The sequence below is a fragment of the Heteronotia binoei genome, chromosome 16 (genome assembly GCF_032191835.1).
Source record: "Heteronotia binoei isolate CCM8104 ecotype False Entrance Well chromosome 16, APGP_CSIRO_Hbin_v1, whole genome shotgun sequence".
Classification (NCBI taxonomy): Eukaryota; Metazoa; Chordata; class Lepidosauria; order Squamata; family Gekkonidae; genus Heteronotia; species Heteronotia binoei.
Window position 1 is genome coordinate 31,961,298 of NC_083238.1, and position 22,257 is coordinate 31,983,554.

Genomic DNA, 22,257 nt, shown 5'->3' on the forward strand with positions numbered 1-22,257 from the left:
TAAAGTGAGTGCGCTCTCCTCCTCCTCCTCCAGGATTTTTGTGCACACTTCCCTATTGTGTGCTAGGCCCTTACCCTCATATTGAAGAAAAGGGTGGGTTCTGATCTGGCCAAGGAAAGATATTTTTATAACACTTTGGCAGGGACTGAAAAGAAAATGTAGCAGATGAGGATGGATGGGAATATAAGAGCCGAGATGGATAAGCATGGGGAACTTGTGAAGCTTTCCAATCAAGAAAATAGGGTTACCAACTCTGGCTTGGGAAATTCCTGGAGATTTGGGAGGCGGAGACTGGGGAGGGAGCTCAGCAGGGATGTGGTGTCATAAAGTCTGCCCTCTGTGTCTGCCATTTCCTCCAGGGAACATGATCCCAGTAGTTAGCAGATAAGTTATAATTTCTGGAAAATTCCAGGCCCCACCTGGAGGCTGATAACTGTGTAATAATGAAGGTTTTTTTTTCTGGGTCTGGAGCAGACAAGATGGCAGCACAGAGATTTAAGGAGAGCTGTCAATGGTCATAGTGATAAGCAATACTCCCTCTAAGCTGTGGAGTCTTGTGAGCAAAAATTCTACTTCATAAGCTACTGGCATTAGAATTGTGAGCTACTGCATAAATTAGTTTGCTCTGGGGCCATTTTTCCTGAGCTAAGACAAAAATGTGTGAGCCGGAAGCAAAAAACTGTGAGCTAGCTAACGCTAACTCAGCTCAGAGGGAACATTGGTGGTAAGGTGGATAATTCTGGCCACACTGTGTAGTGATTAGAATACTGGACTAGGATCTAGGAGGTTCAGATCCCCACTCAGGACATGGAAGCTAGCCTGGTGACCTTGGGCCAGTCACACACCCTCAGCCTAATCTACCTCACAGGGTTGTTCTGAAAATAAAACTGAGAAGGGGAGAATATTGGAAGCCACTTTTGGTCTCCAATGAGGAGAAAAATGGAATATAAACAAAGTAAATATAACAAATGAGATAAAATGTTGGTGTGTGACAATGGCAGAACAAAGAGGAGAAGGTCACAGTAGTTAAGGTGTGAGAGGACCAGAGCATGAATCAGTTTTTTAAATAAAGAAGGGCAAGAAGGTCTGTAGTTTTGAAATGTTGTAAAGAAAGAAGGAATGTGACTTGGCAACAGATCATAGGACAAAGGAGAAAAGAAGAGTCAAAGGTAAAGTCACGGGTTTGAGTCTGTTCTACTCAGTGGGTGGTCATGTTGTTGAGGAAAGGAAGGTTTGGGAGGAAAGATGAAGAGTTCCATCTGGACAAACTAGGTTTAAGAGAGCAGTAAGTCATCCCAGCTGAACTATGTGACAGGAAGGAAAGGGGGTATCACCTGCATATAGGTGGTACTAAACACCATGGGATTTGATGAGGTCATCCAGAGACAGTGGGTAGAGAAAGAACACAAGAGGACAAAGGACAGATCCCTGGGGGACCCCCAGAAAGACATGGAAAGGAAAGGAAGACCTCCTGGTGGCAGGCCTAGTGCTAGGGTTTCCTGTGCCCCAGGCTGAACCCCACTCTTCTGCTCCCCGGAGTATATTCAGTGATGACATCATGTCACACCCCCTAACTCCTGAGCCTTGGGAGGCCTCAGCGAAGTCTGGAAGGCAGCACACGCTCAGAGCCCAGCTCTGAACGCATGTGCTGCCATGCCCCCCCCCCCTTTGCCCAGGTCTCCCAAGCCTCAGGAGGCCTCAGCGAAGTCCGGAAGGCAGCGGGTGTGGGAGAGGAGGCGCCTCATAGCGCTCCTAGGTATCCGTCTACTTGACCTGCTCCCATGCACTGGCCCTGCCTGGTGGAAAGATTGCGTGATTAGACAGGTCAGAAGAGAAAGAGCTGATTGTGAAGGGAGTATTGCACTTAGAGATAGCTGAGTGGTTAAGGAGGGAGACAGCAGAGTCCTTTGGATTTGAGAGTGAGATAAGTTATTTTTGTGAGGGTGATTGTAGTGGAGAGTAGAGGGAAGAAGCCAGAGTGTTGAAAGGGAGGTGGAGGTGGAGGAAGCCAAAACAGTGGCAATAGATGGCACACTTGACACATTCAGATGCAAAGGACTGAAAGGAACATTAGGTGGTACGATGGATCAATTGTTAGTCATGTTCACTAATGGCAGCGCATTCTTCCAGTTTTGTAAGTTGTTTTGAAAAGTTTTTTTCTTTGAAGCTGGAAATCATCTAAACATAGACACAACAAATACATCTAATAGGTCATAATCATATATTACTTGCTTGGTAGAGAATCTGGTGTCCCATCCCACCTGCTGTCCAGTTCATAAATAGTGGGTATTCCAAGCTGATGATGCCTAATTCTGGTAGAAAGTGCTGTCAAGTGGCTCAGTGGCAGAGCATCTGCTTAGTGTGCAGAAGGTCCTAGGTTCAATCCCTAGTATCTCTGGTGAAAAGATCTGGCAGGAGGTGATGTGAAAGACCTCTGCCTGAGACTCTGGAGAGCTGCTTTGACAGACCAAGGGTCTGATTCAGTAGAAGGCAGTTCCATGTGTTCACATTGTAGCTGACTTTTTATGCATGTATGTATGTATGTAAATTTCTAGTCTGCCATATCCTGCGAGTGGTCTCAGGGTAGATCACAACAGACTTAAATAATAACAATAGGCAATAAAATTAGAAATAAATAATCAATTAAAACAATAAAACAACTAATCAGATCATAGTGCGAACAGTGACCCTTTAGGGCTTTCAAGGCAGGAGATGAGCAGAGGTGGTTTGCTATTGCAGAGCTGCATGGAAGGCAGGCAAATAGATGGAGGGAGGGAGAGGTGGAAAGAAAGCAGCTTTAAATGCATTCTCCAAGCTGTGACTGGCTTGGCTTTGAGAAGTGATTTAAAGAGACAAATGCCTTCTCCAAGCTGGCTGATGGGGTGACAGGTGCTTCAAGAGCCACACAATATGTGTGAGAGAGCCACAGTTTGGCCCACTGCTGGTATAGACCATCTGCTTACTATATAAAGGTACCCATTAGATGGGCTGTGGAAAGAAAGTAATCCTGCTCTCCAAAGAAGAGCTGCCACAGGAGACGGGGTCTCTGCCAATGCCTGATGTTGTGCTGATTGCTTTATATATCAGTGGAAAGTAACTGAAAGCAGGAAAATAAGGAAAGGTGTCTATTTTCGTTGCCATGTGTTCTGGGAAATCAGATTTTTCTTTGCATAAGCTAGAAATTTCTTCTTCTTCTGTGAAACCATTAATTCATCCTAAAATATTATTCTGCTTTTCTTCTCTCTGCAGATTGCTGGTAGGGGCACCTCGACAGAGAGCTTTTCGGACGCAGCTAGCCAATAGGACGGGAGGGTTGTACAGCTGTGACATTTTGCTTCCAGATGTGCCATGCACGCGGATAAAATTTGATGAAAGAGGTGAGCTCTGCCATATCTGGGCTTAAACATCTGTCCTCTTTTAGGGAAATTATTGGCCTTATGTAGACTTTTTGTGAAGTTTAAAAAAGTTTTTTTTAAAAATCATGAGGGAAACCAGTCAACCCATGTTTTAGGACCATTTGGCAGTTCTTTTCAAATTAAAGCCAGGCTTCCATTGCCTTTCTGGCCTACAGGCACATTCAGACATAGGGTTGCCAACTCTGCATTGGGAAATTCCTGGAGATTTGGGGATGGAACATGGAAGTTTGGAGAGTGAAGGAGCTCATCAGAAATATACTGCTAAAGCTTCCATTTTCTCCATGGGAGCTGATCTCTGTACTCCAGAGATCCACTGTAATTCCAGGAGAAATTCTCCTGGTTTAGGAAATTTGGCATTTGTCCTGGGCAATATGAAGTTTGTTTTTTCTCACAAATTGGGATTCCAAGCCTCCTGTTCATTTCAGTGAACCAGAGGAAGTTTGTGGTCATTTGGCCCATTTAAAACAACATCTTAATAATTATGGGTTTTATAAAGGGAGTTCAGAGTTTCATCATATCCTTTTTTGAAAGTATATTATCCTCAAAATAATGCCCAGAGAGTAAATAAGAGTGATGAGCATTGGCGGTTTAGAGTGATACTGTAGACAAACAGTGCCATCTAGAGGTGGCTTCAGGTATTAAATGAAATGAATTAAGGGATTTGGAGTGAAAATGATATTTGTGTATTATTGGACTAATGCTCTCAAAACCATTATATTGGGGGGGGGGGGAACACACAAAACCACCTTTATGGTGTTTTTTTTCAGCTGATCCAACAAAAGAAAGCAAGGAGGACCAATGGATGGGCGTAACTGTCCGAAGTCAAGGGCCAGGCGGGAAAGTGGTGGTAAGATTTCCATAAATTAATACTCTTGTAAACTTTTAATTAAGACCCCCATGGCGCAGAGTGGTAAAGCTGCAGTACTGCAGTCGGAGCCCTCTGCTCATGATCTGAGCAGAAGCTGGTTCAGGTAGCCGGCTCGAGGTTGACTCAGCCTTCCATCCTTCCGAGGTCGGTAAAAGGAGTACCCAGCTTGCTGTGGGGGGAAGTGTAGATGACTGGGGAAGGCAATGGCAAACCACCCCGTGAAAAGTCTGCCGTGAAAACGTTGTGAAAGCAATGTTACCCCAGAGTCGAAAACGACTGGTGCTTGCACAGGGGACTACCTTTACTTTAAACTTTTAATTAGATTTTATTAATGGGCCTTTTCTCAACATTTATGAAAGTTGCAACACCTGTTGTAGGACCTAATGTTGATGACACCCTTGAGCAGAAAAGAGAAACATTTGGCTAGTACACTAATAAAAGTCCTCATGAGCCTGCTGTGGTGTAGTGATTAGATCAGGGGTCCTCAAACTACGGCCCATGGGCCAGATGCGGCCCGCTGAGGACGTTTATGCGGCCCGCCGGGTTATGGCAAAATCAGACTGGAAGTGACGTTCGACCTAAACTCGCGTTAGCAACGCACACTTCTGGCACTGGGCTGAGGTGGCGGAGACAGAGTGTGAGGTGATACCAAGGTGAGGTGAGTTCCCAGGCCGGGGTGTGTGGTGTGGGGAAGGGAGAGAGATGCAGAAGACGGAGAACTGACGGTACAGTAACGGCAGTCCAGCCCTCCAACAGTCTGAGGGACAGTGAACTGGCCCCCTATTTTAAAAGTTTGAGGACCCCTGGATTAGATTATTGGACTCAGGGAACCTGGGTTCAAACCCATTTCTTACCATGAAACTATCTAGATGATATTGGGTCAGTTGCTCTCCCTGAACCTGACTGATCTCAGGGGGTTGTTATGAAGACGGGAGGGGAAGAGAGTAAAGGACATTGCCCTGAACTTGTTAGTGGACAAGCATTTTAAAAATGTAATTGGAAAATATTGTGTGACTGGTGGAAAAGCCCACCACAAAAGCCATAGTCCCATCTAGTGACTTTTGCACAAATCTTATTGTAGCTATTCAGTACAAAAGCATTAAATGCTACTGATGCGACAATTGTCCATTTTCATTCTTTGTGTAAGAAATATATGTCCTTCCTAAGAAGGCCCTAACTGCACGCATATTTCCTTGAAAGTAATTTAATCCTGTTAAATTCACAGTTCTAGATGTCTCAGAATAGATGTATGTCTCAGAGCCTCTGTGTGTGTGTCTGAGTGAGGTTGTGGATGATGAAGAAGGAGGTGATGATGATATTGGGTTTGTACCCCCATCCTATACTCTGAATCTCAGAGTCTCAGAACAGCTCACAGTCTCCTTTAGCTTCCCCACCCCCACAACTGACACCCTGTGAGGTGGGTGGGGCTGAGGGAGCGCTCGCAGAAGTTGCCCTTTCAAGGACAACCTCTGCAAGAGCTATGGCTGACCCAAGGCCATTCCAGCAGCTGCAAGTGGAGGAGTGGGAAATCAAACCTGGTTCTCCCAGAAAGAGTCCATGCACTTTACCACTACATCCAACACCACAGGGCCTCCCTGCTTTAAATGGCCCATCTTTGGATTACCAACATCTGATTGCTTTAGCCAGTTATGGGCCCACATATAGGACATGATTTTATGTCACCATTCTGGTATTTTAGTTAATATTTTATCTGATATTTTAACCCATATTTTATGTTATGATATCTTCCTAGTTGTAAATGTTACGTGTTTTTACCTGCCCTGCCCTGAGCCCACTTGTGGGGAGGGCAAATTATAGATCAAAGATAATAAACAAATAAATAAAATATTTCCCATACATAAATGCAATACAGAAATGGGAAGCTTTCATTGCTCTTGCAGGGAAGGTGACTCTGTCCAAGAAGGAGAAAAATGTCCGGCTTAGCCACGTTTTCTTAATATCTTGCAGACCTGTGCCCATCGCTACGAGAAAAGGCAGTACGTCAACACGATCCAGGAAACTCGAGATATCATTGGGAGGTGCTATGTCCTAAGTCAGGATCTCACCATCAAGGATGATGGCATGGATGGCGGGGACTGGAGCTTTTGTGATGGCCGGCTGAGAGGCCACGAGAAGTTTGGTTCATGCCAACAAGGAGTGGCTGCCACTTTTACCAGGGACCACCATTATGTCGTATTTGGGGCACCTGGCACCTACAACTGGAAAGGTACAGGCTTTAGTTTTCCTGCACTCTTCCAAGAATAAGCTTTCTTAAATAATACTCAAATCTCTTGTCAGGAGCTGTTTTGTTCTTTGCAGACATTTTAATTGTATGAAGTTGCTTCTTTAACTTCATCTGCAGAAGTTTAAAAAAAATAATGAGGGCATCCCTGCATCCCAAGCTCCAGAATCAGTGTTTCGGTGAGCTCACAGCTAGCCAACAAGTACCTGCAAGCAACTGGGGAGCAATATAGGGATAAATGTGAGGTTTAAATCACATTTTCAGCTTCATGTATGTTGAATGTAACATGTGAATTACTCAACATCTGTAAAAGGAAAAATCAGGTGTATGCTGTACACACATACCCTATAATTTGTTAATTTCCTGGATTGTACAGGGGTCTAGATAATCCTTGGTCCCTTCCAGTTCTATGTTTCCATGAATGTTAGAATTGCCATGTGGGTTATTTTAAGGTCCCCCCAGCCTCACACTGGGTAGCCTAATGTTGCAGGAGAATTCAAAAACAGAGCAGAATGGTAAAAGCCATTGCCTTTTGTTCATTTCCAGCGTATAATAATTCCAGATATACTGTCCCTGAACATAGAAGCTGGAAGTTAGGATGCATGAAGATAGCAAGCTAGTGCAAATTCATTGTGCATTCTGACTCTGGGTAGTTGCTAACCACTCTGACTTCCATTCCTCCAGCTCTGGACTGTTACAACACAAGCTTTTCCCAGAGTGCCTAGAGAGTGGGGGCTTATGGGGCTAAATGTATTGTCAACAATGCATATGCACACAAATACAGATAAAGTAAGAAATCAGAAAGACCTCCTCCTATTTGTTCTAAATATGTGTATCTATGTGCCTAGGAAGATTGCACAAAGACAGAACGTAGATGCAAGAATAGCTGGGATTATTGTTGTTTTGTTTGCTAGTTGTGCAAAAAGACTTGCTTGAGGTAGGCAGTAATCAAGGGAGAGAACCCTGGTGAATTCACTGGATGACCATAACAAATGGATTTGTTTCAGCTTGTGCATGGTGAATGGCTGTGAACTGTTCCTCCCCGCACCCGCAATTTCTTGCATTAACAAAAAACACCCTAATTTTTCCTCTCTTTCCTGTTACGGGAACAGCTGTGAAATTCTTTCCTCCTGTGACCTTTGACCGGTGCAATAAATCCTTGCAGCATGCACCTGTGCTTGACACAGGAGCCACACAAAATCCCTGAGCCTGGGCACAAAGTGGGCTTGATTGAAAACCATACACTGGTTTTATGCCATGGAAACCTGACAGTTTCCGGTATGGAACATCAGGCTGTGTGATTGCTTCATCAGAACTGTGAGGACGATTGCTCCAGTGGAAATCCCTGCAAAATTAGATTGGTTATATCTGCTGAACAAAGTAGAAGTCTCTGTTAGATATAGTAAGAGCTTCTTGTTTTTTGTGTGGAGGAAGACATAGTTAATGGACAGTTCTGTACCTAACAGAAGTTAAGATTTTAAGTAATTGTTTTCAGTAGTTATCGTAGGCTCATTCAAAAGAATGTACTATTTATGATTATGAATTGATCTACACTTTGAACAGCCCCTGAAGAGCATTTATGAGCTCTTATTAGTACAGAAAGGCAACTCGCATCCAGAGAAGAAGTGTAGAAGAGTGTAGCGCCAGTAGTGGGAGCTACCAATCACAGCTCGCTCCACTCACCATGTCACTCTTTTGTTTTCCCGTTGGGACCATGTCTGTTTTTTTCCAGTGAGCACATTAGGTGGAGATCAATGGATTTCCCAAGTCAAATTGGAAACCAAGCAACGCAGACTACTCTGGTATTTCTATCTCTATGCTTGTTCCTACAGTCTGCTCCCATACCCTGTCCCAGACCTCAAAGCGGTCTCTGATTGGTGATAGCTAAGTCCATCACTGGCACTGCTACTGAAGGAACTACGTGTCCCTTCCTTTTTCAAATAGTCACAACGCAGCAGAATGTTTCCTGGTATGTCACCAACCTGAAGTCACCTTTGTCCATACATCACCTCTTCCATTCCATTCTTCTTCACTAAGTTCCTTCTGCCCTACATTCTACTCAGCTTGCTCTGTTTAATTTTGGAGAATTTCTAATATTTGTACTGGAACTGGTATAAGTACCCTTAGTTTTGATTGTGTGTTGGCGATTTTTGTTTTGTATTTTTTGTTGTGTGTGTGTGTGTGGCAACTTATGGTGACTGATCCCTACTGGGGACCTGGCGTATATTCAGAGAGGTGGCTAAATAAAGCCTGCCCCAGTCTTCCTGACTGCTGGTGTTCCAAGGTGGTCTCCCATCCTAGTACTAACCAGAGTCAACCCTGCTTAGCTTCCAAGAACTGATGAGATCCGGCTTGCCTGGGCTGTCCAGGTCAGAGCAAGTTGGCTATGTTTTTGGCAGGTTGCTGAAATACCGTGAGATCAAGGTCTACACTTCTTCAGACTACAGATGGTGGATTCCAACGTTGTTCCTCTAAAGAGGAAAAAATATGGAAACAAAACAAACACAGCAGTGAGAAAGGAGATGGACAAAAAAGGAAGCATTAACTTCAAGCACTGAGAAAATTGACTGGTTTCATTGCTTCAAGCAGAAGATGTGGTGATTGCCACCAGCTTAACTGCTTTGAAGTCTGGGGAGTTGCACATAGTCTATGATTGTCTAGTTGTCATGGTGCCTCTGATTGACAATACTGAGGAGCAGTCAGGAGGTGTGGGCAGTTGCCAATGAACTTTGTAGGCATCTGTCTACCTTTTGAAACGGGATGCAAGATCTAGATGTTGGCCTGATCCAGCATGGCTCCTCTTCTGAGCTTTCCCCCAGAAAGTTCTGAATGAAATTCTGAGGGGAAGGGGATCAGAGGAGCACGTTTACATGGCAACAGGCTAAATTTGTGGATGATCACATTTTAATTACAGCTTGTCCTGATGGTTGATTGCAGCCCTTTGCCAAGCTTGGAGACAATACAGTTCACTTAGCTCCTGTGTGAGACAATTAATGCTCTTCTTCTTGTAATTTAGAATAGAATACCAAGGAATAGAAGGAATTCATAGAGCCAAGCCTATGACCTTCTGCAAAGGAAAATCCTTCATGAAATCACCATGCATGCAAGAAGAACTAGAGAGCATGCATATGAGTGTGTTAATTTTGGAGGATTTCTAATATTTGCATTGGAATTGGTACAAGTACCCTTCGTCTCAATAGACTCAGTAATCAGAGTAGACAAGCCCACTGATTTGATGATGAATAGCTATCTCTAACAGGCTTGTTCACATGACAAACTGCAATGTGCTACAACATCAGTGTTGAGCTGTGGTTCCCTTGTCCCTTCCAGACAAGCCCATACCACTGTTACCTTGTCCCCTCCCCCACTCCCTTCCCTTGTTATTCATTCCATTTTTGTTTTTGCCATTTCATCCTTCTAGGAGTGGTTCGGGCAGAGCAAAAAAATCAGACATTTTATGACATGGGTATCTTTGACGATGGGCCTTACGAAGTTGGTGATGAGAACAGCCGTGATGAGAACCTAGTCCCTGTTCCAGCTAACAGTTACTTAGGTAGGATTAAGTTCTTCAGAGGTCTACGAGAATTGCTGTTCAAACAGAGGGGAATAATGTCAGTTTCTGCTGGGAAAGTAATTGAGTTACAGAGTTCCTTGTATGTGTGTAAGCTAATAGTTGGCTGTTCACTGCCCTCTTTTTACATTATGGATGGTTTGAAAGGGTAAAACAGTACTCTGGAGAGGTACCTCCATGAATTGCTAACGTAATGAGACATTTAAGAGGGATGATGAGGATTTGCAAATGTTTCTGGTGTCATAATAATTGCCTTGCACAGAAAATACATACAGGCCTCATTTTGGGCAGGAGCTCACAGGAGCGGAGCTCTGGAACTTCTGCATTTTATTGTGCTTTTTCTTTCTTACCCCCCCATACTTGCTTCTGGGCTTCATTGTTCAAACCCCCCCTGGGAGAATTTTGATGAACTCTAAGATCTGACAAACTTTCTAATATTTCCCCCCACAAAAAAAGGGAGCATAACCAAAACATAGAAATCTTCACCGTGCCACTGGGCCACATAAGAGAAAGTAATTTTAAAAGTATGATGGGAGGAAGGTTTTATTATGGCAATTCTAATTCAAAAAGCTTTTGGAGGTAGATGCTGAGCTGATACAATTTAGTACACCTTCTGGTGATGTCAGGGGTGTGTGGCATATGCAAATGAGTTGTGCTAATGAGCTCTGGCACCTCTTTTTCTACAAAATGACCCCTGAATACATATATGGATTACTAGCCCAGACTTCAAGCCCAAAGCCCAAAGAGGTCTTTGGAGTTTGTAACTGAACAGGACTCTGGTGGCTGGGACTGGCTTTTGTAGTATATCTGCTGTGAAGTCATCAAAATAATGTTCCAGAATTGTCGGGTAACTTCAGAGGCTTCTTTGTGATGCTTTAATGGGTGCATGAAGAGATTTTTTTGTGTCACCTGGGCATTGCAAGGGATGATTTTTGGTGCCCTGCTTTCGAATGTGGATTGACAGAAATGACACTTTGTGATGAAGGGGAACAATAAAGCAATAAAGAAAGTGGGGAACAATAAAGCAATAAAGAAAGTGAATTGCACCATACAGTTTGGCAGTTTTATAGTCACACTCCTATGGGGAACTGTGCCTCCAAATATAGTTTCCTCTACTCACATTCTTCTGATCTTTCATACACTTGAAATTATCCAGGTTACTAATCTGTGTCTTGCTGAGTCAGTGTGGCTTACAATATAGAATTAATGAAATTCTTTGCAGTGCATTTACACAGAACTTAAGCCACCTGTTATGGACAACACTGGGCTGCCTTGAAACTGGTATCCCATTGTCAAGATGTCCCCCATTACTAGAGTATTATTGTATAACTGTGACTTAAGCAGACCAGCGTGTATGAGCTAATATTGTTTATATGGACTGAGATTTGAGAAGGCAGTGTAAAGAAATGTTCAGTTTGCCAAGAATAAGATAAAAAAGAAGCTAATAATGCTGTATTACAACAAATGTTCATATGTTTACATTTCTGAATGTGTTGTCGGTAGACATCCTTCTACTTCTTTTCCTCAGTTAATGTATTTTGTCTTGATTTCTCTCTTCCTGGTCTATACTCTGTGTTGGTAAACTTCTTCTGTATTTCAGGTAACCACATCAGGTTCTGTTTGTGATGCTCTTTTCTTAACTCGACTGTCTTCCTTTCCTGAATCTTCTGTCTCCGCTCACATTTTACAGGTCTTCTTTTTATGACAAGTGTGTCTGATACTAACCCTGATCAGTTTGTCTACAAAACACCACCTCCTGGTGTCAGAGTAGACAAGCCCACTGATTTGATGACGAATAGCTACCTAGGTTTGTGACCTCTGACATGATAGTCCATGCTGCTTCATTAATTCAATTCCAGACATTTTCCCGCCATGTTTTATTTCCATTTCAAATTAATGCATACTATAGAAGAAATACAAATGAGATGAGAGTCTTTATGATACAAGATGGCTTTTGTTTAAAATGTAGAAGCACTAGAACTCAAACTTTCTAGGTAGTCCCTGATTAGGGGCCTTGGAGAGATTGGAAGATCCAGTGGTCACTTGAAAGGCTGCCAGATCTAGATTGGGAGATTTTGAGCCTGAGGAGGGCAGGGTGTAGGGAGGGGAGGGACTTCAGTGGGGCATAATGCCAAAAAAACTCACCTTCCAAACTGGTCACTTTCTTGAGGTGAACTGATCTCTGTTCACTCTCTTAGAAATGAGTTGTAATTCCAGGAGATCCCCAGTCACCACCTAGAAGTTGGCAACCATAGTCACTTGACAAGTGGTCTTCCAGTCATCAATTCCCTCTCCAAATACATCACTAGGGGAGAGAAAATGTAGTAGCACCGAAGAGTTGTAGTTCATTGGTATCTGCATCTGACCTGATCTCATCTGACAATGAATATCTTTTCTCTGACAGTCAAAATGGCAACAGTGAAGGAGTCTAAGGGGGTAACACTGGCTGGGGCATCATGTTTCCTTTCCGATTTCTCCTGACAATTACTTCAGAATGTTAAAAAAAAGATTGAATTTGGATACGTTCACCTTGATATTTCTTTATTTTCTAGAACTGAGTTTAGTACAACTGAAACTGAGAGTGGAGCTACAGTACCTGTTATAGAAAACACTGAGCTGCCTTGAAACTGGTATCCCATTGTCAAGATGTCCCCCATCAACAGGGATGGAATTCTAGCAGGAGCTCCTTTGCATATTAGACCCCACCCCACTGATGTAGCCAATCCTCCAAGAGTTCTTTTTTGTAGGCTCTTGGAGGATTAGCTACATTAGGGGTGTGTGACCTATTATGCAAAGGAGCGCCTGTTAGAATTCCACCCTTGCCCATCAGTAGAGTATTATTGTTTAATTGTGACATCATAATGACCAGCACTTATTCAGTACAATTGGTTGTTCAGTGGTAGAGCATCTGCTTGGTAAGCAGAAGGTGCCAAGTTCAATCCCTGGCATCTCCAACTAAAAAGGGTCCAGGCAAATAGGCATGAAAAACCTCAGCTTGAGCTTCTGGAGAGCCGCTGCCAGTCTGAGTAGACAATACTGACTTTGAGGGACTGAGGGTCTGATTCAGTATAAGGCAGCTTCATATGTTCAATATGTTCATATAATCTAGTGGACCCTGGCTCAAATTAAACCATTGCTTTTATCCACGTGACTGAAATGATTCAGGTTTTTTTTCCCTTTCAAATGTAGGGAAACAAATTCTTAAATTTTTGAGATATTGAATTAAAAACAAGCTACCATCAGCTAGTGTCTGCTTGCATTTTACAAAATGTTTGGGCAGAGGGGATGCATATACTTTTTGTTTTGGATTTTATTTTCCGTGGAAGTTACAAGCATGGAGATGAAAAAAAAGAGAGAGGTCTTCAATAGATATAAAATACACAAATCAATGTTAATTATCATCTGCTGGGCAAATCATTTGCTGCCAGAAAGTCATGTTTTTAAAAGGCCTTACTTGTAAATAAGCAGTCCGTGTCATCATGCATAACGTATCATTCAGTTTGTCTAGCCATTTGCTACAAGAGGAATTTTTCCTCCAGTATCTGGCACACACTATATGAACAGTTGTGACAGTATATAAAACTATTTCTTGGTGAAAAAGTGGGATGCTTACAACATAATTTAACAATAGTAGTTCTGTTTTAGAGTTAATCCCTTTTCGAAATGTTTGCCACAATGTTTTTCAGTATAGCAGCATTGCCACCTCATATAAATGCGTGTACTTTTAAAATTTATTGATTAAATCACACGTCATGCAGTATGGTTTAATTTTTAAATGAGAGGCAAATGGTGGAGCTTAAATTTTTATGGAAGTCCCTACTCCTGCCTTCTCAGATTAAAAACCATGGTGCTGACTACAAGGTCCCGATGTTCTTCAAGTTCTAGAGGAGCCCACTAGTCTCCTATATAGCCTCCTAGTCTCCTGTACAGCTGTTGAAGAACCTAGCACACAGAGCACATAAAAACAGCTTCCTGGGAATAAGAATAAAACGGGACACTTCTGAAAAGACCTGTTTAGAATTGCCCTTACAAACACCTACCAGTCCTTCTTTTAAAAACCCACAAGAAACAACAAAGCAAACCTCATTATTTTTACTTGCAAAGGCTATATCACTGTACCTCCAGACCTGGAACAGTTAGAATTAAGGCAGTCATGAAGGTCACCTCTGCCAAGCACCTGTCCTTATTAATCATTGAATTGAGAGTTCAGGAAGGACAGGATTCAACAAAGGAAAAGCAATATATATTTATTTTGGCTAGGATGGATGGTAGTGCAAATTCCCAAAATGGACCCAAGCATTATATTAATTACAGTAACCAGGGGGTTTTTTGAGCAGGAATTCTGGCTGGCTTGGTGTCAGGGGGTGTGGCCTAATATGCAAATTAGTTTCCTGGGCTTTTCCTACAAACGCCCTGTGTGAAACAATAGTGACACCAGGGGGTGTGGCCTAATGTGCAAATGAATCCCTGCTGGGCTTTTCCTACAAAAAAAGCCCTCTCAGTAATCTTGCTGAGTTGGCCAGGATCATCACATGCTGCTGTAACATGTAGTTCTGCCCTGAAAGTTAAGATTTTTTTAACCAAAACCCCCAGACATTGTAGACTACTGCTTCTACATTTCCTTCACGGGCCTTTTGAGAATAATGCTGATGAATTCACTGCTGCTTAGTTTTTTAGGTTTCAGTTCATGGAATGCTGTGTTGGTTATCCCATCAAAGTGAATGTGGAGGTATAGTGTCAGTGCTTAGTAAGGTCCCACTTGATAAGCTTGATGATGAATGGCATTTGTATAGAGAATGTGAAGAGCATGGGTCATTCTTCATGAGGAATTACATTCATTTAATGTCATGGGCACCCTATGTTAAAGTGGTACGGCACAGACTTTTGGAAGTATGTGCAGTTAAATCAAAATGGCAAAGCCCATGTGATTATATAAAACTATACAAATATACGTATATAAAACCCATCTTTTCAGCCACCACTTTAATATAGTAAAGTTACTGATGCTTGACAAGTAACAGTGTAAAGTTCACTTCAATTGAACCATTTATGTTGTAGGGTTTTCCTTGGACTCGGGAAAAGGTATTGTATCTAAAGAAGATATGACGTTTGTTTCTGGAGCCCCAAGAGCAAACCATAGCGGAGCTGTGGTCCTGTTGAAAAAAGATCGCAACACTCCAAGTGCGCTGACCCTTGAGCACATGTTTGAAGGCGAGGGGCTGGCTTCTTCATTCGGCTATGATGTGGCAGTTGTAGACCTCAACAACGATGAGTAAGGTTCTCCTCTGACTCTTACTTGTGCTTCCTTCATTTGTATTGTAGCTCAGAGGGAGGTGTTCTGGCTTAGTGGAAGAGTTTCTGCTTTGCATCCAGAAGATCCCAGGTTCAATCCATGGCATCTCTAGTTAAAAGGTGATGTGAAAGACCTCAGCCTGAAACCCCAGAGAGCTGCAGCCAGTTTAAGTAGACAATACAAGCCTTTATGTACCAATGGTCTGTTTCAGGATAGGCCTATAACAGTTAAAACCCCTGTAACTGTTGTTTTATTTATTTTATATATTTGCTTACATTCTTTATGCCTTTCTCACTGAGCGGATTGCACAGTGTAAGGCAAAGGAACATCCAATAAACCATGGAATAGGGTTAGGACTAGAGAAATCTGAGATTGAGCAAAAATTTGAGGCAAATCTGAAACAAAACTTAAGTATTAGCATGACATGTAAGATGCAAAAATTACATGGTAGGCTAATATGTACAGTAAAAGGTAGTATGTACTATACTCAATGGTATAGTCCATAGTCGCTTTCCCTTTTATAGAGCTTGTTTCTGAACTGTTCCATTATACCATAGTCCTATTACCTGTGTAAGAATTCCTTCTGAATAATTAAGTTTTGCATAGTTTGTGGAATGCTGGGATGTGGGCGTCTTCTCTACTAGGTGGGGCTGCCACAGATAATGCAGGTGTGTGGGCAGTTGTTGATGTTTCCCCATTTGCAGGATGGAACCTGCAGAAGGCCCTGCTTAGATGAGTGAAGCTGTTCAGTGAAGCATAGGGGGAGAGGCAGTCCCACAGATATGAGGGTCCAAAGTCATGAAGGGCTTTGTATGTGACAGGCAATACACAGAATTGGACCTGGTAACTGAAGAGCAGCCAACAAAGTGACTATAGAATGGAAATTGTATTCATGCTCTCCCTTGCTCCTGAGAATAACCAAACTGTGGCATTTTGCATCAACTTGGACTCCCAAGTTGACTTCAAGAGGAGATCTATGTGTAGTGTATTACATTAGTCCAGTCTTGATGTCACCATAGTGTGGATCCAGGTGGCAACATCAAATATGTCAAGGTAAAGGGCTGTCTTCTGGAGTCAACTGTGTTGAAAGAAAGTGTTTTTGTCAGCAGCATTAATTTGCTTCTCCAGCAGTAATGTTGGATCTAGTATGACTCCATGGTTCTTAACCGAGTCAGCAAGTGTCAGCTGAACCCCATCAAAGCTGGGAAGCTCAATGTCCTTGTTCTTCATGTGGGTCATGTATGCTGATGGTCTTTGCAGGCACAAAACTACAAAGAAGTTAACAGAATACCGATAAATATACTTCATAAAACACTGTAGAACTTAGTTTGGTAAAAGTGATAAAGCCCTTTAAAGCCCTATATGGCCGAGGACCAGCCTACCTAAGGGACCGTCTCTCCCCATATGAACCCCAGAGGGCACTGAGGTCAGTGGGTAAAAACAAAATGACCATCCCTGGGCCGAGAGAGGTCAAACTCCAACATACTAGAGTACGGGCCTTTTCAGCGGCTGCACCGGCATTGTGGAACCAGCTTCCGGAGGAGGTGCGGGCCCTGCGGGACCTCGGCCAGTTCCGCAGGGCCTGCAAGACCGCCCTTTTTAGGCAAGCTTATAACGACACTGACTGCTGAGTTGCCTGGTGTAAGAACCGCCATCTATAAGACTACCTAAACTGGCAGAACCAGCGCCATAACAGCTCAATCGCTGCCAGATACACTCATATATATCTAGGCTAACGAAAATCATGTATTTTAACTTAACTGACTGGTTTTTATGCTTAATTTTAATTGTTAAATTTAAAGTTTTATCATTTATGTTAATGTCTAAGTTGTTGTTAGCCGCCCTGAGCCGCCTAGGCGGGGAGGGCGGGATAGAAATAAAAGTTATTATTATTATTATTATATATAGGGCAGTGATGCTCTATATTCTTGGTGCTTGAGGGGGCACAGTGGGAGGGCTTCTAGTATCCTGGCCCCACTGATGGACCTCCTGATGGCGCCTGGTGTTTTTTTTTGCCACTGTACGGCACAGAGTGTTGGACTGAATGGGCCATTGGCCTGATCCAACATGGTTTCTCTTATGTTCTTAAAAGGTTCTGGTCATTTTCTCCTTGAACCTACTAAAATAGCTTTAAAGGAACACTTCTGAGTTGCTGCTTCTCATTGTATTGTATACTGTATTGAGTTATTCAGTGGTCACTGATATAGTTTTGTTGGTTTCTTTCTTCCCCTTAGTTGGCAAGATATAGTTGTTGGCGCCCCACAATATTTTGACAGGAGTGGAGACATTGGTGGTGCTGTGTACATTTTTATTAATCAACAAGGCAAGTGGGAAGGGGTCAAGCCAATTCGGCTCAATGGAACCAAAAACTCCATGTTTGGAATTGCTGTTGAGAGTATTGGTGACGTTAATCAAGATGGCTTTCCTGGTAAGGAGTCCAAAAATCAGCTTATGCTCTGTTCATTGGCACTGAAAAGAGAGGGGGGGGGGTTGCATGTGTGTCCATGGAGATGTTTTCACGGTCATAGTTGTTGAATCCAACAAAAACTGTTTTGGTGGTGGTATAAACTCCTTTCCTAAATATGGTATAGTTCATTTATTTGAAAATATAGCCTTACAAAATTTATGTCAAAAATGGTACCATTCTAGTATAAATTTGTATAAATACAATTTACAATGTCTTATATAAACAAATGAATAATGCATAAGCATTTTTTTTAAAAAAATCATGAGTTCGGTTTTGAATGCTTGTGTTTTTTTATTTGGGAAAACAAAACAGATATAGCTGTGGGAGCACCATATGATGAGGAAGGCAAAGTGTTTATATATCATGGCTCCAGCAATGGAATAATGACAAAACCAGCACAGGTAATAAAAGAGAGGGTCTGCTTCCCTGAACTTTCTTTCACATATACCCAAGATCCTAAACAGCTGATCACTTTTTTTCCCTGCCTCCTCTTTGCCTTTATGTGCTTCTTTTTATTCCTTCCAGCCTTTACTCCTTTCTATTCCTTCTGGCAAACATAGGTACTCTCATAAAAGTGCCACAGCGCAATATCCCCCCATTGGGTAGACAGAGAATTATATCCTCTACTCCCAAACATGCTTTACGATATGCTTTGGAACTCTGACCTTTTAAAGAAAATGGAAAACAGGGGTTATAATCTATTGGACACTTCAATATATTTATGGTGCCAAAGGACAAATAAATTAGCACCACAAATTTCACCACAAGGATCTTATGTTAACCAAAAGTGGTTTGGCCCAGGTATGGACCCTCTCAAATTTTAATCATAGATATCAGCCTTATTCCTTTTTGGGAAAGAGACTCCATAATAGATAAGAAGACTTTAGTACAAAAAATTGAAACAAAAAATAAAAAGGTAAAGGTGCAAGCACCAGTCGTTTCTGACTCTTGAGTGACATTGCTAAAACAACGTTTTCATGGCAGACTTTTTACAAGGCGGTTTGCCATTGCCCAGTCATTTACACTTTACCCCCAGCAAGCTGGGTATTCATTTTACTGACCTCGGAAGGATGAAAGGCTGAGTCCACCATGAGCCAGCTACCTGAACCCAGTTTCCACTGGGATCGAACTCAGGTTGTGAGCAAAGCTTGGGCTGCAGTACAGCAGCTTACCACTCTGCGCCACGGGGCTCTTACCTTGGTTTAAATATTTGCAAATTCGTCACTGTCTAGAATCAACTCAACTGAAGCATACTATGGAACAGGAATGGAACAGGAAATGACTCCCTTTGAACAAATTTTGCATACTAATAAAGAACAACAACTGGGATTTATCACCATATTATACAAATTCTTAAACTCAATTGAAGAAGAAGAAGTAATTTTATATCAAAAACAATGGTCAACAGACCTAGGGAAACAATTAACAAATGATGATTGGAATGAAAACTGGTCTGCTCCCGGCTTCACTTCTAACACTTTTGTAATTAAATTTCAATCAATCAAACTTTTAACCAGATGGTATTACCTTTATCTACATTATATAGATTTAAAGCAACCACTATTACTTTTTGTGTCAAGCAATGTGGTCAAATCGCTACATATATACACTCTTGGTGGACATATCCAGAAATACTGGAAAGCTGTTATATCAGAGATAAACAAAATACTGCAAATTAACAGCTTTAGAACTGGAAATACTCCTGTTAGATAATTGGTTGCACTCTAAACTTGCATATTCCTCTTCTCAGGGATATAGTTTAATTGATAGTCTAATGCAGTTTGTCATAACAGCTTGTATACCCCTGGTTTTGTTTTAGATTCTCGAAGGCAAAGGCAATGACATTATGGTCTTTGGTTATTCTATTGCCGGAAACATGGATCTTGACAGAAACTCCTATCCTGATATTGCTGTTGGATCACTTTCAGATTCTGTGGCTGTTTTCAGGTGTGTACAGTGCTCTCTTCACTATTATTCATTGGGTTGCTTGAGTAAAAAGGTGATGAGAGGCAGTTAAGACCCAATCTCTAGATCACTCATGGAGGGATTGTCTATTTCTCACTTGCTGTCACATTTGCACATGCAGTGGTGTGTAGCTCTCAGCCTTGGAAGTCAGTAGGAAGTTACTGAGAGCGCTGAGGGAGTGAGGATATGTGTAACAGAAGGTGGCAGTGACTTTGTTCTTTCCAGTGTGTGGATACTTCAAGTTTCGAGTGTGCTTAACACAAAGTGTTAGCAAAGAATAAATGACTGATTAGCAGAACCTGCTTTTCTGAACCTTTTTCTATGTGAGTTTGGAGTGGTGCAGATTTACCGCCTTACCTGTGAGACTCAAATCCACTGTAGGGAATCATCGTTATGACTTTTCCTGTCTTTTGTGCAGAATAAATAAGAAAAGAGGGAATGGGAAGTCATGGTTTTGATCTCGACGTAGTCATTTGGCTTTTGTCTGTTGAGCTAAGTTTTTAAAATTAAAATGTTCTACGGTTTTGTCACCAGTGAAAAAGAGAGGCTCGGAATGCCTTGAATAGCAATGCAGAGTAAATAGCAAAGCATGCTGTCTCTGTACTTCCATAGCCGTGTAAGGGAGGCCTAGTGATATTTCTGCAATTGATCATAGTAGCTGGTTTCCTCCTTTTTTGGTGCCAAATAATAACTGTAATAATTTCTTCCTCTCAAATACACCAGATCGAGACCAGTGGTAAACATTGAGAAAACTATCGAGATCTCTCCAAACAAAATTGACATGAACAGAAAAAATTGTCTTGAGTCCAGTGGAATATGGTAAGAAGTATAATCTTCATCTTTTGTTTAGGAAACTAACTTCCTTGTATGCCATATACTTCAAGCCTTGTGTGGGAGGGTGGGTGGAATATAGCATCAGAAGTTGCTGTGCCTGACAACTAATATTCTGCCTCTCAGGAAAAGATGTTGCTTGGCAGTGCGGGAGCTGCCATAGTTCCATTCCTTTCAGTGTCTCTGAGAGCAACCCGCGCTCTAGTTCCTCCTCACCCCAGAGTTAGCCAGGATTCCTTAGGGCTGATGCTGACAAGTGTAGAAACCACCGTGGAGATTCCTCTTGAATAATTCTAAAATCTTCATGCTAATCTGGCAATGTGAGAATGAGTGAGGCTGCCAAGTTTCCCACATTATTGTAGTAACACAAGTACAGGTCTTTACTTAAGTACATCCTTGTAGTAACACAAGTACAGGGTTTATAGCAAGTTTTTTGGCTGTCATGAATGGGCCCTGAAATAGACCAGTATTTCTAGTTCTCTCCTGAGAAGTGCCATGTTGTTTAACAAAGTATTTACCCTACTGAACTTTTAAAAATTAATTCTGTGCTCTTGAATTCTTGCAGCATGAACGTTAAAGCATGCTTTGAATATACAGCTAGTCCGAGTAACTTCAACCCCCCAATAAGTAAGTTGTATAATCATACTTGCATATCACTGAGTTCTGTGGGTGAATTCCAATAATCTGTGTTCTGACCCTATTGTGGTACATGTTTGTGTGTGGACACATTTACTCCATAACTATCATGTGGATTCCCATAGTGGGTGTCCACATGAAGATGTCATGTTCTGAGGGTGGATTATTGTTAATTTAGAGTTTCGTAGATACTGTGCTTTTCATCACCTGAAGACGACAAGCAGCCCAAGCTCATCAGAACTTTGAAGCTAAGCAGAGTTGACCAGATTATAGTATTGAGATCATGAGACCATCAAGGAAGACTGGGGGTTGCAAGGTGGAAGAAGGCAATGGCAGATCTCCTCTGCTTTTCTCTTGCCTAGAATGCCCCATGGATGGGATCAGCAGAGTACTTTATTAATTACAGTGATCTATAGAACAACAAATGCTTAAGAAGGTATGTTTGTGAGCACAATATGTGCAAGATTGCTGGGTCTGCGCAGTTCCACCTGCTGTGACATTACACTGATATCATAGACGAATAACACAGTTCAAATATGTGTGTATTTATTATATCTCAGTGCAAACAAAGACGCCTCAGTGAAGCTAACAATAATACAGTTGGCTTAAACAATGTAAATGACAGTCCTATACAAGTTATCAGTAACAATACAGTTAAGCTAGTCAGGAATGACATTTATGTCCCCCCAAATGCCTACCAGCATTCAAAGATGTTAACTAATTTTCAGTTCAGTTCAGTTTGCTTTATTACGGTCCATGACCAAATACACAGCACAATGCAGGCCAACAACAACCACATAAAAATCATAAAAAATCAAGATGGACCTAAATAGGTGAAACGTAAGATATTTAAAAAATAAATGTGAAAATAAAATATAAGACATTAGTATGAATAATGAGATACGACAAATAATACAGTAGTGGTCAAACATCCTCTAGCTTAATAAATATAGTACATATAATAAAAA

The 22,257-nt window shown here is 41.9% G+C and overlaps 1 protein-coding gene across 3 annotated transcripts in view; it reads left to right on the forward strand.

Annotated features, from left to right (window-relative positions):
- Positions 1 to 22,257, forward strand: part of ITGA6 (integrin subunit alpha 6) — a 69,731-nt gene that overhangs the window by 26,706 nt on the left and 20,768 nt on the right. For 2 of the 3 annotated variants that reach the window (XM_060257453.1, XM_060257454.1), the window contains exons 2-11: positions 3,250 to 3,377; positions 4,184 to 4,263; positions 6,253 to 6,511; positions 9,948 to 10,079; positions 15,156 to 15,369; positions 17,625 to 17,818; positions 18,170 to 18,258; positions 19,677 to 19,804; positions 20,546 to 20,641; positions 21,219 to 21,280. In XM_060257453.1, the coding sequence (XP_060113436.1) occupies positions 3,250 to 3,377; positions 4,184 to 4,263; positions 6,253 to 6,511; positions 9,948 to 10,079; positions 15,156 to 15,369; positions 17,625 to 17,818; positions 18,170 to 18,258; positions 19,677 to 19,804; positions 20,546 to 20,641; positions 21,219 to 21,280 (1,382 nt within the window). Of the gene's footprint in view, positions 1 to 3,249; positions 3,378 to 4,183; positions 4,264 to 6,252; positions 6,512 to 9,947; positions 10,080 to 11,787; positions 11,905 to 15,155; positions 15,370 to 17,624; positions 17,819 to 18,169; positions 18,259 to 19,676; positions 19,805 to 20,545; positions 20,642 to 21,218; positions 21,281 to 22,257 lie in introns of all 3 variants that reach the window. The other variant, XM_060257455.1, reaches the window with a different exon arrangement.